We start from the raw sequence: 22,462 nt of genomic DNA on the forward strand, positions 1-22,462 counted from the left end.
CTGTAGGAACTGCATTCCATTGCTGTATAGCTGTACTATGCAAATTACAATTAATCTATTCTATGTATCTTTGGAGAGCCGGCCACTCTGGACACTATTTTGTGAGAAGTGCTTGGAACCCACAGATCGCCACAAACACATACACTATATGAAAAAACTACTGAGACGCATGACTTCCAGCCATATGTGGTTCCTCCCCAAACTACAAAGCTGGAGGCACACAGTTCTAAAGGATGTCTTTTGATGTGTTTTACATTTTCCATTCGCCTAAACTAGCTTTTCACCTTTTAACCTCTTTATTACTGCGTGTTTCTGTCTGGAAATATATATTTTTGGTACACAGATAAGTCTGTATATTCCAGGAAGTGCATAAAGAGTAATTAGAATCAGCACACTTGAAGCATTAATGTGTGCAACATATGTTCCTCTTGAGGGGTGATTTATCAAGAGTCATAAATGTGTCAAATGAACAAATAGCTAAAAGTTGATGTTGTGGCTGGGATAGAGGGTCATGCAATGGCCATATGTGAATTACATGCTACTATTTAGAAAATAATGAGTAATGTGGGCATTACATGTTTGGCTGAAGACGGTATATCTTGATGTGTGTTAACTGTTTTTTGGTACTTCCATGGAGCTGCTTGGCTTCATTTAATCTGAATAAACTCTTAAAACCTTAAACTTGAACTTTTATTTATTTACTTGGTATTTTAACTTTGTTATTTAATTTGTTGCTATTGATAATAATTGGCCACAAGACTAGGAGACTTAATATTGTTCCTGCATGAAAACATGTTTTACATGGGTTGCAGTGGAAGATTACCTACTATAGAGCGCTGACCTCAACTCTAATGAACATCTTTGAGATGAACTGGAATGCCGACTGCATGCCAGGCCTCCTAACTTCCTCCTACATCAACACCTGACTTAACTAACACCCTTGTTTCTGAATGAATCTCCACAAGCACACTCCAAAATCTAGTGGAACATCTTCCCAAAAGAGTGGATGTTATTATAAGAGCAAATGGGGACTAAATGTAGAACGGGATATTCAGAAATCACATACAGTCTTATGATCAGGTGTCTGCAAACCTTTGTCAATGTAGTGCATGTTGTAGAGAATGCTTTACTTATAACATTGTTTAAAATGTTTCATTTACCTAAAAAGCAAATATGTACATATTAGTGAATGAAATACAAGTGGGGACACTCCAGTCATATAACATTGGTGAAAGTTGATTATAAATACAAACGGAAATAGAATTATTAAAGCAATAAATTAATTATGCATTAAAATAATCAGCTCTATTCTTCTTTATTCTGACACCAAGATTTATGACAGTACATTTTCAGAAATATTTATTTTTGATCATTATTGTTTATGCCTTTCCTCACGGTGACCTTCTCAACATGGTTCCCGGAAGTGTACGGATATTTACTGGGCATGCGCACAAAGTTTGAAGCGTAACCGCGAAACCGGTGAGTATATAAACAGGAGCAGTTAGTGCAGAATTAAACACTCGTTGCATTTCAGTGGTTATATTTGACCCGAAAATATGTATTGACCGATAATTAAATATAATACAAAATGAAAGTGTATATTATTGCACGTTTTTTTCCCCCGCGTTCTAACTTACATATAGCTAACATTTCACGCTAGCTACATAGTAAAGACAATGCATTTACTTTACGCCATACAGCCTCTGTTATTTATTAATATTGCTGTTTATTTACTGTTATTTTCTTACTATTTATTTTATAGCTTGTGTGTGGAAGTCTGTTGAGGAAGATGAAGCCAGCCCGGGGGTCATCCAGAGCATCTACGCGGGGTCCTAAAGCCGCAGGTCGAGATGGTAAAACATTGCCCCAAGTAAGTCTTAATCATAATTAATCATTAATAACATTGTTATTATTAATTATGTTATTAATATTATAGCTTTATTTTCCACTTTACATAATACAGAGATCAGGCATCATATTAAATAAACTACCTGAATAGTATTGTGTAAGTCCACCCTGTGCCCACAAAGCAGCTCATAGCATATGTCTATTTGTCATTTAGGTTTTAAGGTAGGACCCCAGTGGATCAGACAGGACATCTTACAGGTGATCTGATTGAGATTTAGGGAGATCTTTAATTCCAAGTCAACACCGTGAGCTTTCTCAGTTGATTGGACATGATTTGTAAAAACACACCTGTTTATATGAGGTCCCACAGTTAGAAGTGCATGTCGGAGCACAAACCAAACAATGAAGTCCAAGGAATTGTTTGTAGACCTCCGAGGCAGGATTGTATCGAGGCACAGATCTGGGGAAGAGGACAGCGTTGAAAGTCCCAGTGAGAACAGTGACATCCATCATCCGCAAATGGAAAAAGTTTGGAACCACCAGTACTCTTCCTAGAGCAGGCAGCCGGCCAAACTGAGCGATCAGGGAGGTGACCAAGAGCTCCAGTGTTTCTCTGAGGGGAGAGGAGAACCTTCCAGGAGATCAACCATCTCTGCAGCACTCCACCAATCAAGCCTGTATGGTCAAGTATTCAGACGGAAGCCACTCCTAATTGGGCCTGGTTGGTGGAGTGCTGCAGAGATGGTTGTTGAAAAGAATTTATTTAATCCATTTTGCAATAGGGCTGTAACATAACAAAATGTGGGAAAAGTGAAGCGATGTAAATACTTTCCAGATGCACTGTATTTGCATATCGCTTTTAACAGTGGACATTGTCCTAAAGCATAAGATGGTCTTCAGTGATGGGCACTTAAATACAGAACTGTTCATGCAAACGCCAGTCCTGGGCCATTGTAGCAAACTGTTTATATTTAAATATATAGTCTAAAATCATCCTCCTGGTCGCTCAATTATTTAATGGATCTTTAGGCTGTTCATGTGGAACCATCCTCTGCTGCACAGAGTGGTCTCCATTTAAATAGAACTACATCCAAATGTAGGGCATCTAGATGGATGAGGTGGATCTGAAAAGAAGAAAGGGACAGGATCATCGATCAATGGTACCTCAGGAACATGTTTAACTTGACAGAGATAGAAAGAGAGAAGGAGAGTAGAGGGGTGACCGAGGGAGAAATAAGGATTCGCTTATTGTTACATAATAGATAGATAGATAGATAGATAGATAGATAGATAGATAGATAGATAGATAGATAGATAGATAGATAGATAGATAGATAGATAGATAGATAGATAGATAGATAGATAGATACAACTTTATTGTCATTGCATAGTACAGGTACACAGCAACGAAATGCAGTTTGGCATCTACCAGAAGTGCAAAATGTAGCAGTCGTGCAAAAGTGCAGATAACTATCTAGCATATTTACAGTGCAGATAACTATCTAGCATATTTACAGCAAGTGGTATATATGAAAGTATATACAGTGAAAAAATATAAAGGTTATTTCAGTGCAGAGATGAGTGGACATTCAGAAGTACAGTGAATAAATATAGAGGCGTACAGTATTTAAGAAAATGTGCAGAAATGAAAGGTTACAGATCACAAGATTATGGCATTAAGGAGTAGCAAGCTGAATAAACAGTCTACTATATATAAAAAAAAAATAGATATATAAATAGCTGTACAGTGTGATCAATGTTCTCAGCACAACAATATTCAAACCATTGTAATGAGTGTTCTTGTAATGAGAAAATCGACGTTTTTCACTTCGCCTTTTAGTTGTATTAATTTCTTCTGTGTATGTTATGCAAGCGAAGAGAGATGATTTAACATGTACTGCATGTTTTCTGTACTTTAGAAACGATTGCCTGATGATAGGAATGCACAGGATAAGCCAAGAGAGAAAGGTGAGTTTGGAGAACTTGGCGATGAACTTGGAAAATACACTGTAAATGAATGGGCTCAGTCTAATTGAGGTCTAACACAGTTCAGATAATTTACTGTAACTAGTGTTCTTTGTACTACTGTTCTATGCTTTAAGGACACAGCGTTAGGACACAAGCTGAATTTAAAAACAAAAATGCGGCTGATGATGTGAATCAATGTGTTCTTTCATTTGAACACAGAACAGGAAATGAAACCTTAAAGAACTACAGGAGACCCGACCAAAACACATTATAACCAACCACAGGCATTTACATGGATTTAATCCTTTATGTGCTGCTATAACAGCATCCACTGCTCTGGGAAGGCTTTCCACTCGATTCTAAAACATGGCTGTGGGAATTTGGGTTCTTTCAGCTACGGAGGCATGGGTTAGGTTTGGCACTGCTGCTGAGTGAGGAGATCTGTGGTACAGTCAGTCTCCATCCCAAAGCTTCATACCAAAAGAGTTTGAGTGGGTTTGAAGATATGTGCACTGTGCAGAGTTCTTTCAGCCTAAATTTGGCAAACCATGTCTTCAGTAAGCTTACAAAAAGTTTCAAGACTAGCTCTGTTTACAAGAAAGTACACAATCGTGAGTACACCCCTCACATTTCAGCAACCATTTTATTAGATCTTCTCAAGGGACAATACTATAGAAATGAAATAGTATATTTTAGAATAGTCAGTGTGCAGCTTGTATATCAGTACAGATTTAATGTCCTCTAAAAATATCTCAAAATACACCCATTATTATTAAAAAACTGGCAACAAAAGTTAGTACACCTTAAGTTATAACAGCTGTACGTCATGTAACTATGCAAAGCCACATGTCCTGTGCATCATGTTTATGTTTTTGTCTGCTTGACAAAACCATACAAATTTGTGTATCTTGTATTAGAGCAGTTAAAATGTGGTGCTTTGAGTAAAATTCTCTTATACTGACCACTGGTTCTTCAACATAGAACCTCATGGAAAAGAGTCTCTTTTCCATGTATTTAAGAATTAGATTTGATTTAGATTTAGTATTTAAGAATTAGAATTGCTGCTCTCCACAAAGATGCCCAGGCTATCAGAAGATCAGGTTTTTTAAGACGGGTTCCCCTTGGAACAGACCTCACAAGGGTCCATCAAAGAAGTTGAGTCCTTGTGCTGTGCGTCAGGTGCAGAAGCTGCTTTAAAAAACAGACTGCAGGATTGCTTTAGAGGTTGCAGAATTGGAAGGTTCGCTTGTCAGTGCTCAGACCGTACTCCGCACACTGAAACAAGTCAGTTTGCCTCTCCATCGTCCCAGAAGGAGCCTCTTCTGAAGCTGGTTCACAAGAAAACACACAAACAATTTGCTGAAGACGACCTGTCCAAGAGCATGAATTACTGTAACCATGTCCTGTGGTCTGATGAGACTAAGATAAACTTGTTTGGCTCTGGTGAGGAGAACCAAGAAAATTGTGTCTTGCCTACAGTCAAGCATGGTGGTGGTAGCATCATGGTCTGGGGCTGCATGAGTGCTGCTGGTACTGGGGAGCTGCGGTTCATTAAGGGGAAACATGGATTCCAACATGTACTGTGACATTCTAAAGCACAACATAATGCCCTCAATTCAGAAACTGAGCTGAATGGCAGTTTTCCAACATAACGACTCCAAACACACCACCAAGATGACAAGGAAGCTGAAGGTGATGGAGATGGCCAAGTATGTCTCTAGACCTGAAAGTTATCCCGCACCTGTGAAGAAGCACCATGTGTCTTAACATCCAGCAGCTTCATGATGTCATTATGGAGAAGTGGAAGAGGATTCCAACAACAACCTGTGCAGCTCTGGTAATTTCTATAACCAGGAGGATTAAGGCAGTGCTGGATTATTGGTGCTCACATAGCACCAATTTTTCGGGGGTTGAGCTCGTTGAAGGTCTTCCCGATCTCTTGTCATGTTCCAGTGATGTTCTTTTGCTGTTGACACGCTCGTGACCCTCAAAACACCTTGAACGACTCATTGCAGCGTCACCGTATGACACACATATGTCATGTCAAATGTCTTTGGCAGATTTGCCCAGTTTCATGCAAGATTTCATGTTTGCTCTTAGTTCTGACCTGCTGTCTGTGATGAAATCGTAGACGTGGTAAAACACCTGTTCAGAAGACCATTAGTCTCAACTTTTTGATACCACCTCACAGGTCATGCTTTAGCAGGTTTGATTTCTTAGTTCCAGGGAAAGGGAAATTATAATACTCTACACACGGATCTGTGCTTCCAAATGTGGTGTTGCAACTTTTTGTGGAAGAAGCACATACAAGTGATAATTCGGTGTGATTATTGGCTATATAATAGAATTTGTACCAATTATTTAAACATTGAAAAAAGACATTAAGGGAAGTAAATTTGATATATGAACATACGCGGGCAGGTGGTGGTAAAAATAGCCTTGGGGCATTTTGCAAAGGTGATGGGGACGTTTGTATGAGACATCCTGTTTCTCTGGAAATGTGATTCTGGTTGAAGTGAAATACATGCTAAAGTTTTGAAAGCTCTCTCTATTTCTCTGCAAGCAGGATGTTGAAGACCGTATGAATTGTACAATTAAACCAGTGTAATTAGAATTAAAAAAAAAGTGTGCTTTAATACCTGCCAACAGAATTTTAGGCTGGTTTTATCCTAAATTGCAACCCAGTCAACCAATGATGATTTAATAATTGATGGAGACTTCAGAGCACTTGTGTACTTCGCTCTGGATAAATGTTGGATTAATCCTGAAATAAGGCCAAATGGTGCAGTTCTGCACACATATATACAGACGCTCCCCACTTCACGAACATTCACTTTACGTACTTTCGGGATTACGAACAATCCTGTCCTCAAAGTAAAATTATTTTGGAGTCGAAAAAATTCTAAACGGAGGAGAGCTGCCGTGAGCTAATCGCCGACCCGTAACCAGTCTACATGATGTGCACTGGACTCGGGCCAATGGATTTTTTTAAGTGAATTTTTTTTTCCATTTTTTTTTTTTTATTTTTCATCATTTTTTTTATTACTTATACAAAATATTGTATACAGTATTTTGATTAGTTTAAGTATATTTTGTTAATTTGTTTATTTGATAGTATTTATATCTCTTACATCATCAGGAGATATGCGTAGTCAATAACAAACACAGTAACAACTTACAAACAAATTCATGGTACAAACGTTCATTTGGAAGGTAACTCTTTTTTTTTTAAGGTGGGGAGCGTCTGTGTGTGAGTGTGTGCATCAGAGCCAAACAAGTTTATCTTAGTCTCATCAGACCACAGGACATGGTTACAGTAATTCATGCTCTTGGACAGGTCGTCTTCAGAAAACTGTCCTGTTTCAGTGTGCGGAGTACAGTCTGAGAACTGACAAGCAGACCTTCCAATTCTGCAACCTCTAAAGCAATGCTGTAGTTCTCATGTGTCTGTTTTTTAAAGCATCTTCTGGACCTGACGCACAGCATATACACTGGCGATCATAATTAGAGAACAATTGATAAACAATTGAACAATTTTGAAATAATCAGTTTTTGTCCTGTCTATACCATGCTACCAGAACACCTTTTCTACAAAATAACTAAGGCATTTAAAAAAAAAAACAATATTTTGCAGAAAACACACTGATCAAAATTAGAGAACAACAATGACTGTAGCATGGAAAAAGATTACAACAAAATTTTCTGAAGGTTCCAACAGTCAGCAATTAGTAGGAAGTGTACAGGCCTCTGCTCTGAATGACTTCAGCACATCTGCGGCCACAGGACAGCACTAGTCTCTCACACTGCTCTGGTGTGATTTTCCAGAGGTTCTCTATTGGGTTGAGATCAGGACTCTGGGCAGGCCATGTCATTATTTCAATGTTTTCAGTTTCAAGGAACTGCTTTACTGCGTTGTCCTGCATGAACACTGATTGGGTGATGAACGCATGGAAGGAACCATATGTTGTTGAAGAAGGTTCTGATAAACATTTGCATTCACTCTGCCTTGTATCTGTATAAGAGGCCCAACTCCTGCTGCAGAAAACATGCCCCAAACCATGACACTTCCTCCTCCACTTTTCACTGACTTCTTTACACACTTTGGGTTCAGTCTTTCTTCAGTTTGTCGCCAAACATAATGTTTCCCATCGGACCCAAATAAATTGAACTGGCTTTCATCACTGAAGTGAACTTTGGACCAGTTCTCCTCTGTCCACACAACATGCTTCTCAGCAATGCTTAGTCTAGCCTTTTGATTCTTTCTGCTAATGAGAGGTTTGGTCACTGCAGAGTGGGCTTTCAGTCCAAATGCTCTTAAACGTCGAGACACTGTATGACGAGAAAGATCCTTACCCTGTTCAGCGCTGAACTGGTGAACAATTCCAGCTGCAGTGTGGAAACAATTGCCCATTGAGATCCTCCGCAGTATCCTGTCCTCTCTTGTATTTGTCTTCCGTGGATGACCAGCCTTCTTGGTGGACTTGAATGAGTTTGTGATGTTGTAAAGATTAAATATTCTTGAAATCACAGATTTGGAACGACCAACTTGTCTTGCTATGGCTGATAGGGTCATCCCTTTGGCCTTCATCTGGACAACCTGCTGCCGGAGGCTTTCGGTCACTTTAGAACGGCCCACCATCTTGCAAAATCAGTGAAACTGGAAGTTAGACTGCCAGTTAAATAGGTGTTGACAGATAATCAAGGAAATTAGCACTAGGTACCAGATTAACGCCAATAACTGGGAGGTATCTGAAAGTGTTCTCTAAGTTTGATCAGTGTGTTTTCTGCAAAATAATGTTGTTGGTGTTTTTTTTTTTTAAATGCCTTAATTATTTTGTGGACAAGGTGTTCTGGTAGCATGGTATACTGTTGAGGACTGAAGATAACATTATTTCAGAATTGTTCAATTGTTTATAAATTGTTCTCTAATTTTGATCACCTGTGTGTGTGTGTGTGTGTGTGTGTGTGTGTGTGTATATATATAATATATATATATATATATATATATATATATATATATATATATATATATATATATATATATATATATATATATATCAAACTATTAACTATATATAACTATATAAATATATTATACTGCTTTCTGAATGCTCTTTTGCCCAGTTTGGTTTTGCTTTCTTCTTATAACCCAGCACCTGCAGAGCCTAGAAAGGTCAAAGGTAGAGAGAAATGGAAACCATTAACCAAGTCCTCCATCATGGTTCTCGACAACATGCTTAGTTTATCAGTACTGTGAGTAACTTTATTACCTTTTATTAAAGTTAATTACCAGTTTAATTCTTTTTTTTTAGTATTTTTAGTGTGTTTATTTCATTCTTAATAGGTCTGTTCTTCCACTGAAAGCAAAAGAAAAAGAAGAATCACAGAAGCACCTGAACATATTAAAAGACCAGTAAGATACACACAGGTCTTTGACTATTTTCTGTCTCTTACGTGTTTTGAAACTGTTACATTCATTGGGAAATTAAGCTGTCGGAATGTTTTTCGTTCCAGGTTCATGGCGAAATGTTCTCACCTCCCTGTGCCACCTCAGAAACGTGGAAACATGATGCACATGTCCCAGCAGATCCACAGAGAGAACCAGATGGTTAAGCATGGCAAAAACAAAATCGAGGAATTAGAGGTAAGAGTGAGAAATCTGCGGAACATAGTTAAACTCAAGTTCCCTCACGAGCATATTAAGTGGCACGCCACATGTTTGTTTAGTCTCCGCCTCGCACTTTAAGCTCAGTGTCACTGTGGCTACTGAAGCAAATATAAACAATTTTTTATACATTTTTCCATTTATTAAATTTTATTTAATCAATTGAATTTATGCCTATTGAATTTATTAGTCTATTTAATCAGTGTAACAAAATAAAGCATTGCATTCGTATTTCATCTTGCATTTTATTATCAATAAAAAAAAAAAAAAAAAGTAAACTGTTAATGGTAAACGTCGTTAATAAAAAAACGTCAATTCTGTTTTGCATTTCATCCCATTAACTGTACAAAAATTAACCATGACTTAAAAACCGAAGTATCTAGCGAACTGTGAATCTTGTGTCCGTTAAACCCCTAGTATTTATGGTCTAGAAATTGGTACTAGGAAGAATGAGACCTCTTGGTGTAAACTTGAATGGGCAATGTATTTAAGACTGAAAACATGTTTGCAGTCTTCAAAATAAACATTTGTACCAATTCATTGTTGCTGGTAGCTATTCAGCAGTTGTCTGTCCTTAAGCAGCCGATTCTAAATTGATCTGTAACCAAGTAACTGTGACATGGGTACAGTAATGATACACAAATTAAGCAATACAGCAATAAGAAGCATTGCCTGAATATATTTCTTAGGTTTTCATTTTTTACATGATTAAAGAGCTGAACCTTGTTTCTGGTCTTGGCACTGCCATTTAGCACATATAATAACAGTAAAACCCTATTGTACGAGCAAATAATAGTATGAGCAAACAAAGATACGAGCGACCTCACTCGCTAAATTTTACCCTATATTGTAAGCAAATTTCGAAGGCATGAGCAAACCCATGCTGTCGGTTCTCCACTTTTGGCAGAAGGTCGCATCAGTTGCTTAGTTGATCTCGTGTCGCATCAGTCGCTTAGTTGTTCTCGTGTCGCTCGGTCGCTGTTCAGTGCAGCAAAAAAATTTTTTTTGTGTTTTTGTGGGAGAGCGTATGAGCACGGGGAATAATTAACGCCACGTCAGGTCAGGTGCAAAGGCTTTACAGCCACTTTTATTTTGGTCTGTTGCCTAGTGGCTTACTTAGCACATTTCTGGCACACACACACACACACACACACACACACACACACACACACACACACACCTCCACACTCTCCTTCTTAAATGCCCCCTCCGATCACTGGAAAAGAGAGAACATTCATTAGACCTCATTTGCTTCAGGTGAGGCAATCCCATGTCTATCTGCTCCCGGCCTCGCCCTCCATTCACAAACCGGCGCTCGGCTACGCCCCAGCTGCCACAGTTATAATTTTAATTCACTAGAAATCTTGAAAAATGTCTCCCAAGAAAATCAGTGATGGTGCTGGGGAAAAAGGAAAGACCACAAGGAAAGTATTACCATTGAAACCAAGTGGGAAATAGTCGAAAAGTACAAGCGTGGTGTGCGTACTCGTGACCTATGTCAGCAGTATGGGGTGTCTAGCTCTACCATAAGCACCATAGTGAAGAATAAAGAGAAGGTCAAGAGAAGGAGATTGTCCTACCAAAAACTTCCTTCCTCTCTCACCATCCACTTGCAATCAACCACTTCCACATGGGTAAGTGTTAAATTATGCTTACAGTATGGTACTGTATTTTTATTAATTTATCTTTATTTTTATTACAGTATTTTATTATGCAATTATAAATAATGTATTTCTTTGTCAATACAGTAATTTGCGGTGTATTTGTTTGTTAAAATGGGCTACAAATACTTTTTAAATGCAATTGAATGAGGTCTCGGAACGGATTAAATCGCTTTTACATTCATTCATAAGGGGAAAATCAGTTCGAACGTATGAGCAAATGGACCTACGAGCAATTTTCATGAACGAATTATGCTCGTCCAACAGGGTTTTACTGTACCAGATTCCACCACACAGTACAGTTTTAGTTCAATACTTACCAGGAAGCCAAACAACAGACTTTGGGGAATCTTCTATTTTTCAGGAGTTACTTCAATAATATTCTTGTATATTGGCTTAAATTGTGCCTAGGACAAAATGTAGGGTTTTATTTTTTTTCCATTTGAGATACAAAGAGAATAGACTGGAGTGTAGGCTTAATCATGTTTAAATGTTTTTTACTTTATGCATTTGAAATGGTGCTTTATTATTCATATCTTGCATTATTATGCCGTCTGTAAAATGTATTGGATGTAATCAAATTGAAAGCCTTGAAAGCCTTGAATTTGAAACGCTCTTATCTAGAGCAATTACATTTATCTCATTCATACAACTGAGCAGTTATGGGGTCAAGGGCCTTACTCAGGGGCCCTTGAGTAAGGGGGCCCTTAAATAAGGGGCCACACGGCAGCTTGGTGTGGCTGGAATTTGAACTTGCGATCTTCGGATCCAAAGCCCAATGCCGTAACCACTAAGTCACCACCTACCCATGTATCCTTTTTCCTAGTATAAGGATATAGTTTATACAGTGCAAATATACACTTTAATATATATCAAGTATAATCTGTTAAATGCAGCGAGGGACAAGATAATGATAAACAGTGTACAGTTTATCAGTGTATCAGCCAGCTTGGCTGTTTTTGCGGTCAAGCCACTTGGTTAAAAGAGAAAAAAACTCGGTCAGCCAGGGTACAGAATAGCACATTACAAGACCTGCACTTACACGTTGCCTTCCAGTGATTCTTCGTCTGCAGGCACATGTATTGCACAATGTCTCTTTCAGGCAGAAGTGTTGACTTTTAGTAGTGACTGTTGTATCTGCTACAACAGTTTTTGGTCACATGTAATGGTTGGGTTTGATATGACTGCTGCTGGCTCTATTGGTTTTGTGGCTCTGTGCAAAGTTGTGGCCTTGTCCCTTTGTCTACAGCTCCACGAGCTGTAGACAAAGGACTTATCAGAAAAATTTGTTCCAGGTTGCTGTTGTTTAGCCATCATCAACTTTTGGTGAATGGTGTAACTCGCCACAGCTATAGTATGTTGAAAACAGAAAACGATTTATTTTTTGTTAGAAAGGAGTAGACCATCTTTAAAAAGCATTTATGAAGAGACATTTGTCATTACACAGAGACTGATTTGTCATTGATAAATGAGTGTTATTGGTTAACCTTCACATTAAACATCAGAGTGGGGGAAATGCATAACCTCAATAATTTTCCAACACATCAGTCTCTAGAGTTCACACAGAATAATAAAAGAAAAAATTAAACGCCCAGTGAGAACCAGCTACATGCAGGAGGAAACGCCTTGTAGATAAGAGAGGTCAGCTAGTCATTCTGATAGCTCAGATAACACCTGTGTACATCAACAGTGAGCTAAAAAGCATATCTCATTTTAAAACTTAAAGTGTATGGGCTACAACAGTAAATCATTGGGTTCCACTGCTCTGAACAGGAAGCTGAGGCTGCACTCACTGGTTCAGTGGTATGCTTCTTAGAACACAATCCTGCTATTCACGTATGGAAATTGTGGTTCTTGACTTATTGCAATCTGTGATTGATTTAGTTGTGATGTGGTGCTCTGCTGAGTGCATGCTGTTGGGTTTTGTTTTCAGGAGAGCAGCCAGGCGGTGGTTAGTGCACTGGAGTTGTTACAGGTCAAGATGGACAGATTGGAGCGTGAGTGCAAGGTCATGAGGGACAAACTGAAGGAAGAAGAGTCAAATGCACAGCAGGTATGTACTACATGCTGAGCTATAACAAACTGCATGCTTTAGAGCAGGGGTCACCAACATGGAAGGGGCCGTGGGCCTTTTCTAAAAATAGTTCACCATAGATGCAGCTCACTGGTAGGTGGCGCTAATTTTTTTTTGTTGCTATTCATTTTTAAGTCTGTCACGGATAGACCAAGAGTCGGAAACTGGAGTATGGTTAAACACCTTGCCTTTATTTAGTCTGAACATATACAAGGCAGAGGCTTGGGGAGAAGTACAAACCAGAGAGCGGGTAGAATCCATAATGCGGGTAGTCCAGGGATGATCGCCAATGTGAACCGATAAAGGCAAACCTATCTTGAACGCTTCCTCCGAAGCAGAGCATAGAAGAACGGAAAATACTAGTGGTAGGAAGTCCGGTGGATCCTATCATGGCAACAAGTAGATCCGACCGTGAGTGAGTTGGAATCGAGAGCTTAAAAAAGGGAAAGGTAAGGTTCCCTGGTGGTCTAGTGGTTAGGATGCGGCGCTCTTAACGCAGCGGCCCGGGTTCTATCCCCGGTCAGGGAACCAACCCCAGCCATTAGGGTTGCACAAGCCAGTGCACTCTTAGTGCCCATCCCAAGCCCGGATAAATGGGGAGGGTTGCTTTAGGAAGGGCATCCAGCGTAAAAACGAATACGGATGATCCGCTGGGGCGACCCCTAATGGGAGAAGCCGAACGAAAGAAATAAAGGGGAAAGGTAAATGGGGAACAGGTGTAGGTGATTAGTGCAAGAAGAGGCTGAGTGAGAATTAGAGCCTTAGAGGGAGGCATGGCTGGTGGTTCCCTGACAATATCACACTTGCATTGGTGTAAATTTAAAATAACAAAATATTAAAATATAGATGACTAGATATAGATGTTAACATATAAATAAACATAAATTTAGCAAATTCACGTTAATCGGTACCTAAGAAGTAGCTCTCAGTTTTAAAAAGGTTTTTGACCCCTGCTTTAGAGTGTACTTATTCTGATTTGTACCTATATATCTCTTATACTCAGCTGAAGCTTAATATTTATGAAAATGTGAAGTCAAAATCCTGGAACATCCTGATTTGTATTAAGTATTAGTAGCAAAATAAAGAATGATGAAGTCCCTGTAATGTAGCCATAGAGCTGGCATTCTCATTTTTGGTGTGGGGAATGTACACTGATCAGGATTAACATTATAACCACCCGTCTAATATTGTGTTGGTCACCCATCGAGCATTAACAGCATTAACCTCTTCAGCAATTTGAGCTACAGGAGCTCGTCTTTTGATTTGGACCACACGGGCCAGTCTTCGCTCCTCATGTGCATTGGCCACCCATGACCTTGTCGCTGGTTCACCACTGTTCCTTCCTTGGAGCACTTTTGATAGATTCTGACCACTGCAGACCAGGAACATCCCACAAGAGCTGCAGTTTTGGAGATGCTCTGACCCAGTCATCCAGCTGTCACAATTTCAATGTCAAACTCGCTCAAATCCTTAGGCTCACCCATTTTTCCTGCTGCTAACACGTCAACTTTGATGAAAAAATGTTCACTTGCCGCCTGATAATATCCGAACCCACTAACAGGCGCCATGACGAAGAGATAATCAGTGTTATTCACTTCACCGGTCATAATGCTATAATGTCATAATATTATGATTGGTCGGTGTATATGTTTGCTAAAAGACCCATGCATTTAGCTTTGCCTGCTAAAAAGCCTCTAGCTTCTAAATAGTCAAAAAACATAATGAATAACAATAGTTGCTGGTTATGACATAATCTTGAACTTCCTGCACCAACTTTTATGATCTTCTTCTGGGTGAGTCAGTCAGAACTGTATCGGGACTGTAAAATCTGTTTTTGCTTTTAAACCGATAAGACTGCAAATATACTGACATCCCAAGCCTGAGCTAAACATTTATCATATTCTTGTTGCTATGGTGAATAATTATGAACTTCTAAATCTGAATTACCTGTAGAAATCACCTGAAAATAGTTTGTCAAGGCATTAGGCTGGAAAGATTCAGCCTAATCGTATTGTACATGCTTTTGAGCTTCACAATGTGATCAACTGGTCTCCAGTGTCTGTGTGAAGACCTGACAAGCTTTGACTTGTCTACGAATATTCTGAATTACAACAGATCATGTAATGAAAGGCAGCCTTTTGTAAAGCGTGTGTAAAGTCTTTTAAAAAAAAGTTTAACCTTGAGGGAATATATTCAACTATAATGCAGTGTGTAGTTAAATGAATTTTTGACCCCATAAAGTCTTGATGCGGTTCTGTTGGTGACACGTACACAAGACTTAATAAATAACAGATTTAACTCGGTTGGTGGTGCCATGACATGCCTTAATCACAATCCTCAGCTAAAGGAGATAATGGTCTGTAATGTGTACAGAGCATTCCAGACGTTTTAAAATCTATCATTTGGCAGGTTTTTGAATAGTGTTGTGCCTTTGATAGGGATGTGAATGTGTCCTCCTGATGAAAAAAAGCCTAACATAAAATTTGCTTCAGATGTTCAACATCTGACATATTCTGAGTTGTTGACTATAAAGGTTCCCCCCGCATTATAGTCTAAAAGGCTTATTTGAACCATGATACAATTTTAGAAGTGACTCAGCTTCAGTTTATTTCTCATGTATTAACTTCCTGTTTTACTACCATTTATAACAATAAAGCACATATCCTGTTATGAACAACACATTCATCAATGGTTTAATCAGTTACTTATATTGGGGTTTTTTTTATTCTTTTTTTTATAGTTTTTTCAGCTGACTGAGCAAGCTGTACTGCACCTTCCTGTTTTATCACTTTGTGAAGATGAACCCACATTACAGGTACAGAGCAATAATTCCTAGTGATTAAAGCATATTATGCATGAGTTTACTGTGCTTTCTTTTAATTGATGTGTTTCAATAAATGGATGTTTTGTTTTAAAAAATTCTAAAAAATGTTATTTTTGCTTGGGTGACAAAACAGCTGTCAGTGTAGAACTTCTTTTCACACTTCTTCAGAGATTGGTAAAACCACAACGTCTAAAGAGAATGACTTCTGAGAAGCAGGTTTTTCAAGTCAATAGTGCTGACCAATCATAAATGTGAAGGCTTCCTGTTTTCACATGAGGCCCATAATGGCATAATCTAAAAGAACATGAAGCCTGGTATAACCAGAACATGTGCATGCCAACATACTGAGGACACAGAATAAACTGTTTCACTGTAGGATCTGATGTAACCTCTGAAATAAATTGCATTGTTTGTTTCTAAATGATCCATATCGTCTTTCTGACAGAAAATTTCCTGTTGATCAGTGGGTAGTGTTACAAATAATGATTCCATCAGATTGTAAGGGGATCTTCTGTGCCCAGCCTGCTTCAGGTCATGCCCACAGATTTTTAGTTGGATTTAGGTCTGGGTTCTAATTAGGTCCTTTAAAAACATGATTTTGGTTTATCGTGAATGCTTTCTGAGAGAAAACTCTATCGTCTAACCCCCTACACCTCAACCCAAACATGTGAAGAATATAAAACCTCTCTCCACATGTGACAAGCCTATCAGTACTCGTGAGATTCTTCTGCAGCTCCTTTTATGCTGCTGTTGCTGTTTTGGTAGCCTCCCTGTTAGGCTTATGTACTTTGAAATCATAGAGGGAGGTTTGGTTCTCTCTGATAAATACATTTTATTTATTTGTTGATAATCTTTTAGCATTTTATAGTTTTTGTCTAATGTTCTGAAGTTCTTTTATACCCCTCTCTTGATCGATACCTTTCAACAGGTATAATACCAGAACCAGAAATAGCTTTATTACCAAGTATAACACCACGCATTCTTCGTAAGAATCAGCAGTCTAGTTTCATATCAGCAGTGAATTAAAACCAATTCTCCAGAAACAGCTAATCTTTATTAGGGGTAGTTCAATATAAATTATAGTTAATTTATGGTTAAAGCCGACTGTACACTTTTGACCACGAAGATAAATAAATGAAGGTCCAGGTCACGATGTGGTGCCTGTCCTGGGTTGCAGGTGTAAGAAGAAGACAGTAGCACCTGATGGTTTAAAACACAGATGTCTGATATCGAACTGTATATTTCTGTGTAAGCTGTTTTTAGTTCTACTGTCTATTTTTTTCTTTTCTTGCTTGTTCAATGGTCTATAATTTACACTTCCAATATATTTACAATATACGTATTACAATGATAAAATAATAAGCTCCATGAGTTGCTATGAATTAGGCTACTGCTTCACAGCTAAATGTTTGCGGGGTCCGACCATGACATCCATATATGCGTTTTAAAGAGCCCAAATACTAGATTTAGTTTATGATTGCTGTTTTAATGATATACAACGTGATAATGGAGTGCCTGAGGGGATTTGTAAGCTTTCAGCTAGAGGCGCATTAGTGGCATCAGGGGCTGATGTTGGGTGAGGAGGCCTGGGGTACCTTCAGGTCTTCATTATGTTTAAGTCTTTAATGTCAGTCATGTTTATTAGTATTTAACAGTTGTTTATGAGTATCGCAACCTCTGGTTGTCGCAGCTTAGGAGTGCACTGTTCGATAAATGCTTTAAACTATATTTGTAATAAAATGTAATGCATTATGGGATCTTCCAGACGCTTCACAGGACTTCTACAGGACATGTGTTATGGGCTTCAGGGTAGAGTTTCATGCAGGCTGTTGATTGTAATTGAAGAAAGAAAGAAAAAAACGCATGATGATGCAGTGAGATTTTACTTGACACATTTCTCCAATGAATGTAGAAATATTTCATTGCTGTGTTCATGTCTGATTGGCCTAGGATGTTTTTATTTGTATAGCATTTCAACAGTGGAGATTGTCCCAAAGCAGCTTTACACACACAAGGTTATATAGTTAAAAGGAAAAAGTTGAATGCCTATAAGTTTGTTAATTTTAAATAGAAAAGCACTTGTATATGCACAAAAAGTAATTGAGTGACCTGATTTATATCTTTATATCTCTGGTCATCTACACACTTTAAAACATCTTAAACTTGTGTAGCGATCAAAGTGATCATGTGTAGCTTCAAGAAATTTCCGTTATAATGTAAAAGGATTTCTGTGAAATATAAATGTCACACAGATTTCAGTGTAACTCAGTGTTTCTGCTTATTGGTTTTATTAGGGATGAGGAGTGGATGGTAAAATCCTTTTGCACAACATTAGGTGTATAATATAATGTATCTGCAGAAGTAAAAAAAAAAAAATGTCAAAGTTGACAAATGCGGAAATATTATTGCTAATATAATCTCATCCTTCGAGTGGAAGCTTGCCAAGATTTACAAGTTCACCAGTCACAATTTCCTATTTCCTGTGTTGCACAGCAGAAACTAAGATGCAACTATTTGCAAATAAAGAACTTCTGCATAAGAGCCTGTGCGATATAGTGTTGTAATAATGAAATGACATTTAGACTTTAAAAGTCCTTACAATGCTTTCTTTAACACCAGCACCGCTGTGTGCTTGTGAACTTGCGGGTTTGTAAAGCAGCTTTAAAGACTAACATGCTGTTGACTAACATCTGATTGGTTCATTAGGACAAGATCATGAATGCGGTGGCTGACCCCAAAGCTGTCATTAATGCTCTGCAGGAAAGAAACGTAACTGCGAATGCAAAAGCCTTTTTGGAGTTGGCCCATAAGCAGATAGAGCAACTGTATCAGTAAATCAGTATCATTTTCTTTATTTTAATGAGCAAAAATGCTTCTGTAAATGTTTTTTTTTTTTTTTATGTTGGCTCAGTTATATACTACTATCATTGTTTTACAACAAAATTCATAACGCTTGTTTTTTTTCTTTTTCTTTTTATCAATTACTATTAATGTCAAAGTCACGGTTATAACAGCTGCAAAGAATATAAGCAAAACAAAAGTATTTAAACGGCAATAAATTTACTATTTTCTATCACAGTGTAATTGCTCAGCTTTGTATAAATATGTTTAACTGCTTCTCCTGATTTGAAATGTATGTAAATAAAGTGACCTATTAATGCATCATTATTATACATTTACAAGACATTTACTTATGAAAATTATTATAATAATATGAATTATTACCTATGTTGCTTAAATAAATTGTACTATGTTTCCATGAAATTTGTGGCAAAAATAGATGTTTATTATTTTTTTTAATAGTGCAACAACAACAACACACTTAAAAATGGCCTGAAAGTATATATTATTTATAAAAAAAAGCCCCTTTACCGCATATCTACCTAAAGAGACGATGCAGCAGCGTTTTAATCCTTCAGTCTTTCTGGATCGGCTCATCTGTGCACCATGCAGAAACAAAGTTTCCAGAGTTTCATATCTAGGCTGCTATAACTGTCCTCGATCAGCTACTATTCCTGATAACTCCGATATCTCGGCTGGGATTTCTTATTACTGTGACAATGTCACTGAAAAATGTTGAGCAAGAAAAAGGTATGAATGCTGTTTTTTTACAGTTTGTCTTTTCTATAATAAAAGTGCAATTAGAGTGAAATGTACTCCATCGATCCTAAAAGTTCACCCGTTCTCTCTACATTAAAAAAAATTACAGCGAGTCTATTTTTGAGGTTCATGTCCTGTCTTTTACACCCTCAGATGGACTTTTTGTCAGCAACTCTTTTCACTTCACATTTCACTTCTCTTTATTTTGTCCACCGCTTTCTCAAGAGCGCAAACAAATTTTGCAATATCCACAGTTATCCACAGACTTTGTACTCAAATCTGTGAGTCTTTTCTTCGCAGGGACTTCCTGCGCAGGGATTCGGACATATCCTCGTTGAAGACTCGCACAATTGTCGAGAGCAACGAGGTTCGCAGAGAGCGCCTCAGTCCGCGAGCGGCAAACACGTACAAAATCGGGTTGAGTGCACTCTTGAGGTACACCAGGAACAGTGACACGTATATGCCCTTTTGTGCGGCTATTTTAAGGTTATTCCAATCAGCCCGATTAGCAGCCAGGGCATTGAGGAAACGGCAGGTGAAGTATGGCACCCAACAAGTGAGAAACAGGAGCATGGTGAGGAACAGGATCCGGTAGAGGCGGGTCATCCTTTGTGATGTGTAAATAGATCCAGTTGGGGAGGTTGGTGTTGAGGCAGTCGCACTGAACCCTGGCGCGCCACTCTCGGCCCTCCTAGCAGTAACAATTACAGCCACGTTGCAGGATAAGAAAATTAGCAACGGAAGCATGAATCCTGCCACTGACTCCAACACAAGCAGCATCATTTTTCCAGTTCCATTAACATTTTCTAAACATTGGGTACGATTATTTTGATCGTTTATAAGTCCAGCAGCTGTGATGTAGGGCACGGAAAGGGCCGAAGCCAATGCCCACAGCAGGGTGCAGACAAGTGGAACCACCCAGCGTGGGCGCCTCATTCGAGCCCAGACAGGCCGTAATATGCACAAGCATCGTTCCAGTGCAATGGCACTCAGCAAAAAGGCTCCAACGTATAATCCTAAGCAGCGCAGGACCATTATCAGCTGGCACACTGGCTTTCCAAATGGCCAGGCAAAGCCGTTTGCTAGATAGCCTAACATGACCGGTATGCGCAAAATTAGCATCAGGTCAGCCAGAGCCAGGTTCACAACGTAGATCCGGAAGCTTCCAGCACCCTGGGTTTCACCTCCGATGGAGCCACTCTTTTTCCTCCCACGGAAGCCCAACACCCAAACGACCAGGCCGTTCAGGGTTACACCCACCAGAAAGATCAGCACGGTCACCACCATCTGCAGCACTCGCAATGCCATGTTCACTGGATTTCTGTGGAGAGATGGGAGGAAGACAAATTTTTTACTCATCTGAAGTGATCATGGAAATTTCTTTCATTGAAAAGTGGACAGGTTTGAGCACTGCAGTTGCTCTTTCAGTGAAAACTGAGAATGAAAATGCCAGCTACTTCCTTTACTTATACCTGAGTATGACTAAACCTGTACTCCTGACTGGAATTTTGCCAGATGGGAGTGTAACAATCTCCCTTTGTTAACAGATCACTAGGGAACACCCTCATTTTCTATTTGTAATAAAAATAGAACTTGTGATATTTTAACAGGATTAACTGCCTTGACATCAGAACATACAGTTCCTAATAATATTCATACACATCCATGTCTATAGCACCACCCGTATTATAACTGTTTACATGCTGTTTTGCACGGCTAATCGATTTTGTGTATGTAGAAGTACATACTTTCTTTACAGTTCTCTGTTTTTATATCATCATTTGTATGGTCAGTTTTCTATTATGTTTGCACACAATGCACCTTGTGGCTGGGACAATTTACGTTCAGTGATTAGCACTGTGTTCTATTATGTAGCTCTGTGTTGTTTATGTAGCACCAGCATCCTGGAGAAATGTTTCATTTTACTGTACTGCATTAGCTATATATATATATGTATAGATAGATAGATAGATAGATAGATAGATAGATAGATAGATAGATAGATAGATAGATAGATAGATAGATAGATAGATAGATAGATAGATTCATTATCATTTTAACCATATAAAAAAGTGAGTACATCCAGCCATTATTGTCTAAATAACTGGCAACACAAGTGAGTATACCCTAAGGGATAACAGCTGTCATTATGTAACTATGCAAAGTCACATGTCCTATTCATGTTCATGTTTTGTCTGATTGACAGAACCATACAAATTTGTGTATCTTGTATTAGAGCAGTTAAAATGTGGTGCTTTGAGTACGATTCTCTCATACTGACCACCCTAATCTTCAACATGGAACCTTATGGTAAAGAGTCTCTGAGGATTTGAGAATTTGAATTGTTGCTCCCCACAAAGATGCCCAGGCTATCAGAAGATCATTAACACCCTGAAACTAAGTTACAGTACAGTGGTCAGGGTCATACAGAGGTTTTCCAAAGCGGGTTCCACTCGGAAAAGACCCCACAAGGGTGTGTGTCAGGTGCAGAAGCTGCTACAAAAACACAGATGCATAAGTGCTGCAGCATTGCTTTAGAGGTTGTAGAAGCAGAAGGTTTTTCAGTCAGTGCTTAGATCATACTCCGCACACTGCAACAAGTCGGTTTGCATCTCTGTCATCCCAGAAGGAGCCTCTTCTGAAGCTGGTTCACAAACAGTTTCCTGAAGACGACCTGTCCAAGACCATGAATTACTGTAACCATGTCCTGTGGTCTGATGAGACTAAGATAAACTTGTTTGGCTCTGTTGAAGAGAACCAAAAAAATTGTGTCTTGCCTTCAGTCAAGCATGGTGGTGGTAGCATCATGGTCTGGGGCTGCA

The 22,462-nt window shown here is 38.7% G+C and overlaps 2 protein-coding genes across 3 annotated transcripts; one reads left to right on the forward strand and one right to left on the reverse strand.

Moving 5' to 3' along the window:
- The first annotated feature begins 1,735 nt into the window (after window positions 1-1,735).
- On the forward strand, window positions 1,736-19,145 carry cenpq (centromere protein Q). Of its 2 annotated transcripts, none has more exons than XM_083522489.1 (8): window positions 1,736-1,870; window positions 3,768-3,816; window positions 8,970-9,069; window positions 9,161-9,229; window positions 9,331-9,460; window positions 13,076-13,195; window positions 15,957-16,031; window positions 18,747-19,145. In XM_083522489.1, the coding sequence occupies exons 1-8, from the start codon at window positions 1,790-1,792 to the stop codon at window positions 18,873-18,875; spliced, it is 753 nt and encodes a 250-aa protein (XP_083378615.1). In that variant the 5' UTR covers window positions 1,736-1,789; the 3' UTR covers window positions 18,876-19,145. The 2 variants fall into 2 exon arrangements, with proteins under 2 accessions (XP_083378615.1, XP_083378616.1); XM_083522490.1 differs by having other exon boundaries at window positions 8,979-9,069.
- A 159-nt stretch (window positions 19,146-19,304) lies between these two features.
- Window positions 19,305-21,310, reverse strand: LOC310715762 (C5a anaphylatoxin chemotactic receptor 1). Its single transcript, XM_083522443.1, has one exon. The coding sequence runs from the start codon at window positions 20,997-20,999 to the stop codon at window positions 19,914-19,916; it is 1,086 nt and encodes a 361-aa protein (XP_083378569.1). The 5' UTR covers window positions 21,000-21,310; the 3' UTR covers window positions 19,305-19,913.
- Between the last annotated feature and the right edge of the window lie 1,152 nt (window positions 21,311-22,462).

The sequence above is a fragment of the Silurus aristotelis genome (assembly GCF_946808225.1).
Source record: "Silurus aristotelis genome assembly, chromosome: 20".
Taxonomy (NCBI): domain Eukaryota; kingdom Metazoa; phylum Chordata; class Actinopteri; order Siluriformes; family Siluridae; genus Silurus; species Silurus aristotelis.

What these genes read in the sequence shown, in the direction of transcription:
- LOC310715762 (XM_083522443.1), bottom strand. Translation starts at nt 20,999, where the DNA reads ATGAGTAAAAAATTTGTCTTCCTCCCATCTCTCCACAGAAATCCAGTG.
- cenpq (XM_083522489.1), top strand. Translation starts at nt 1,790, where the DNA reads ATGAAGCCAGCCCGGGGGTCATCCAGAGCATCTACGCGGGGTCCTAAA. An exon ending in ATGGTAAAACATTGCCCCAA is followed by an intron (nt 1,871 to 3,767) that starts GTAAGTCTTAAT and finishes TCTGTACTTTAG; the next exon opens with AAACGATTGCCTGATGATAG. An exon ending in ACAAAATCGAGGAATTAGAG is followed by an intron (nt 9,461 to 13,075) that starts GTAAGAGTGAGA and finishes TTTTGTTTTCAG; the next exon opens with GAGAGCAGCCAGGCGGTGGT.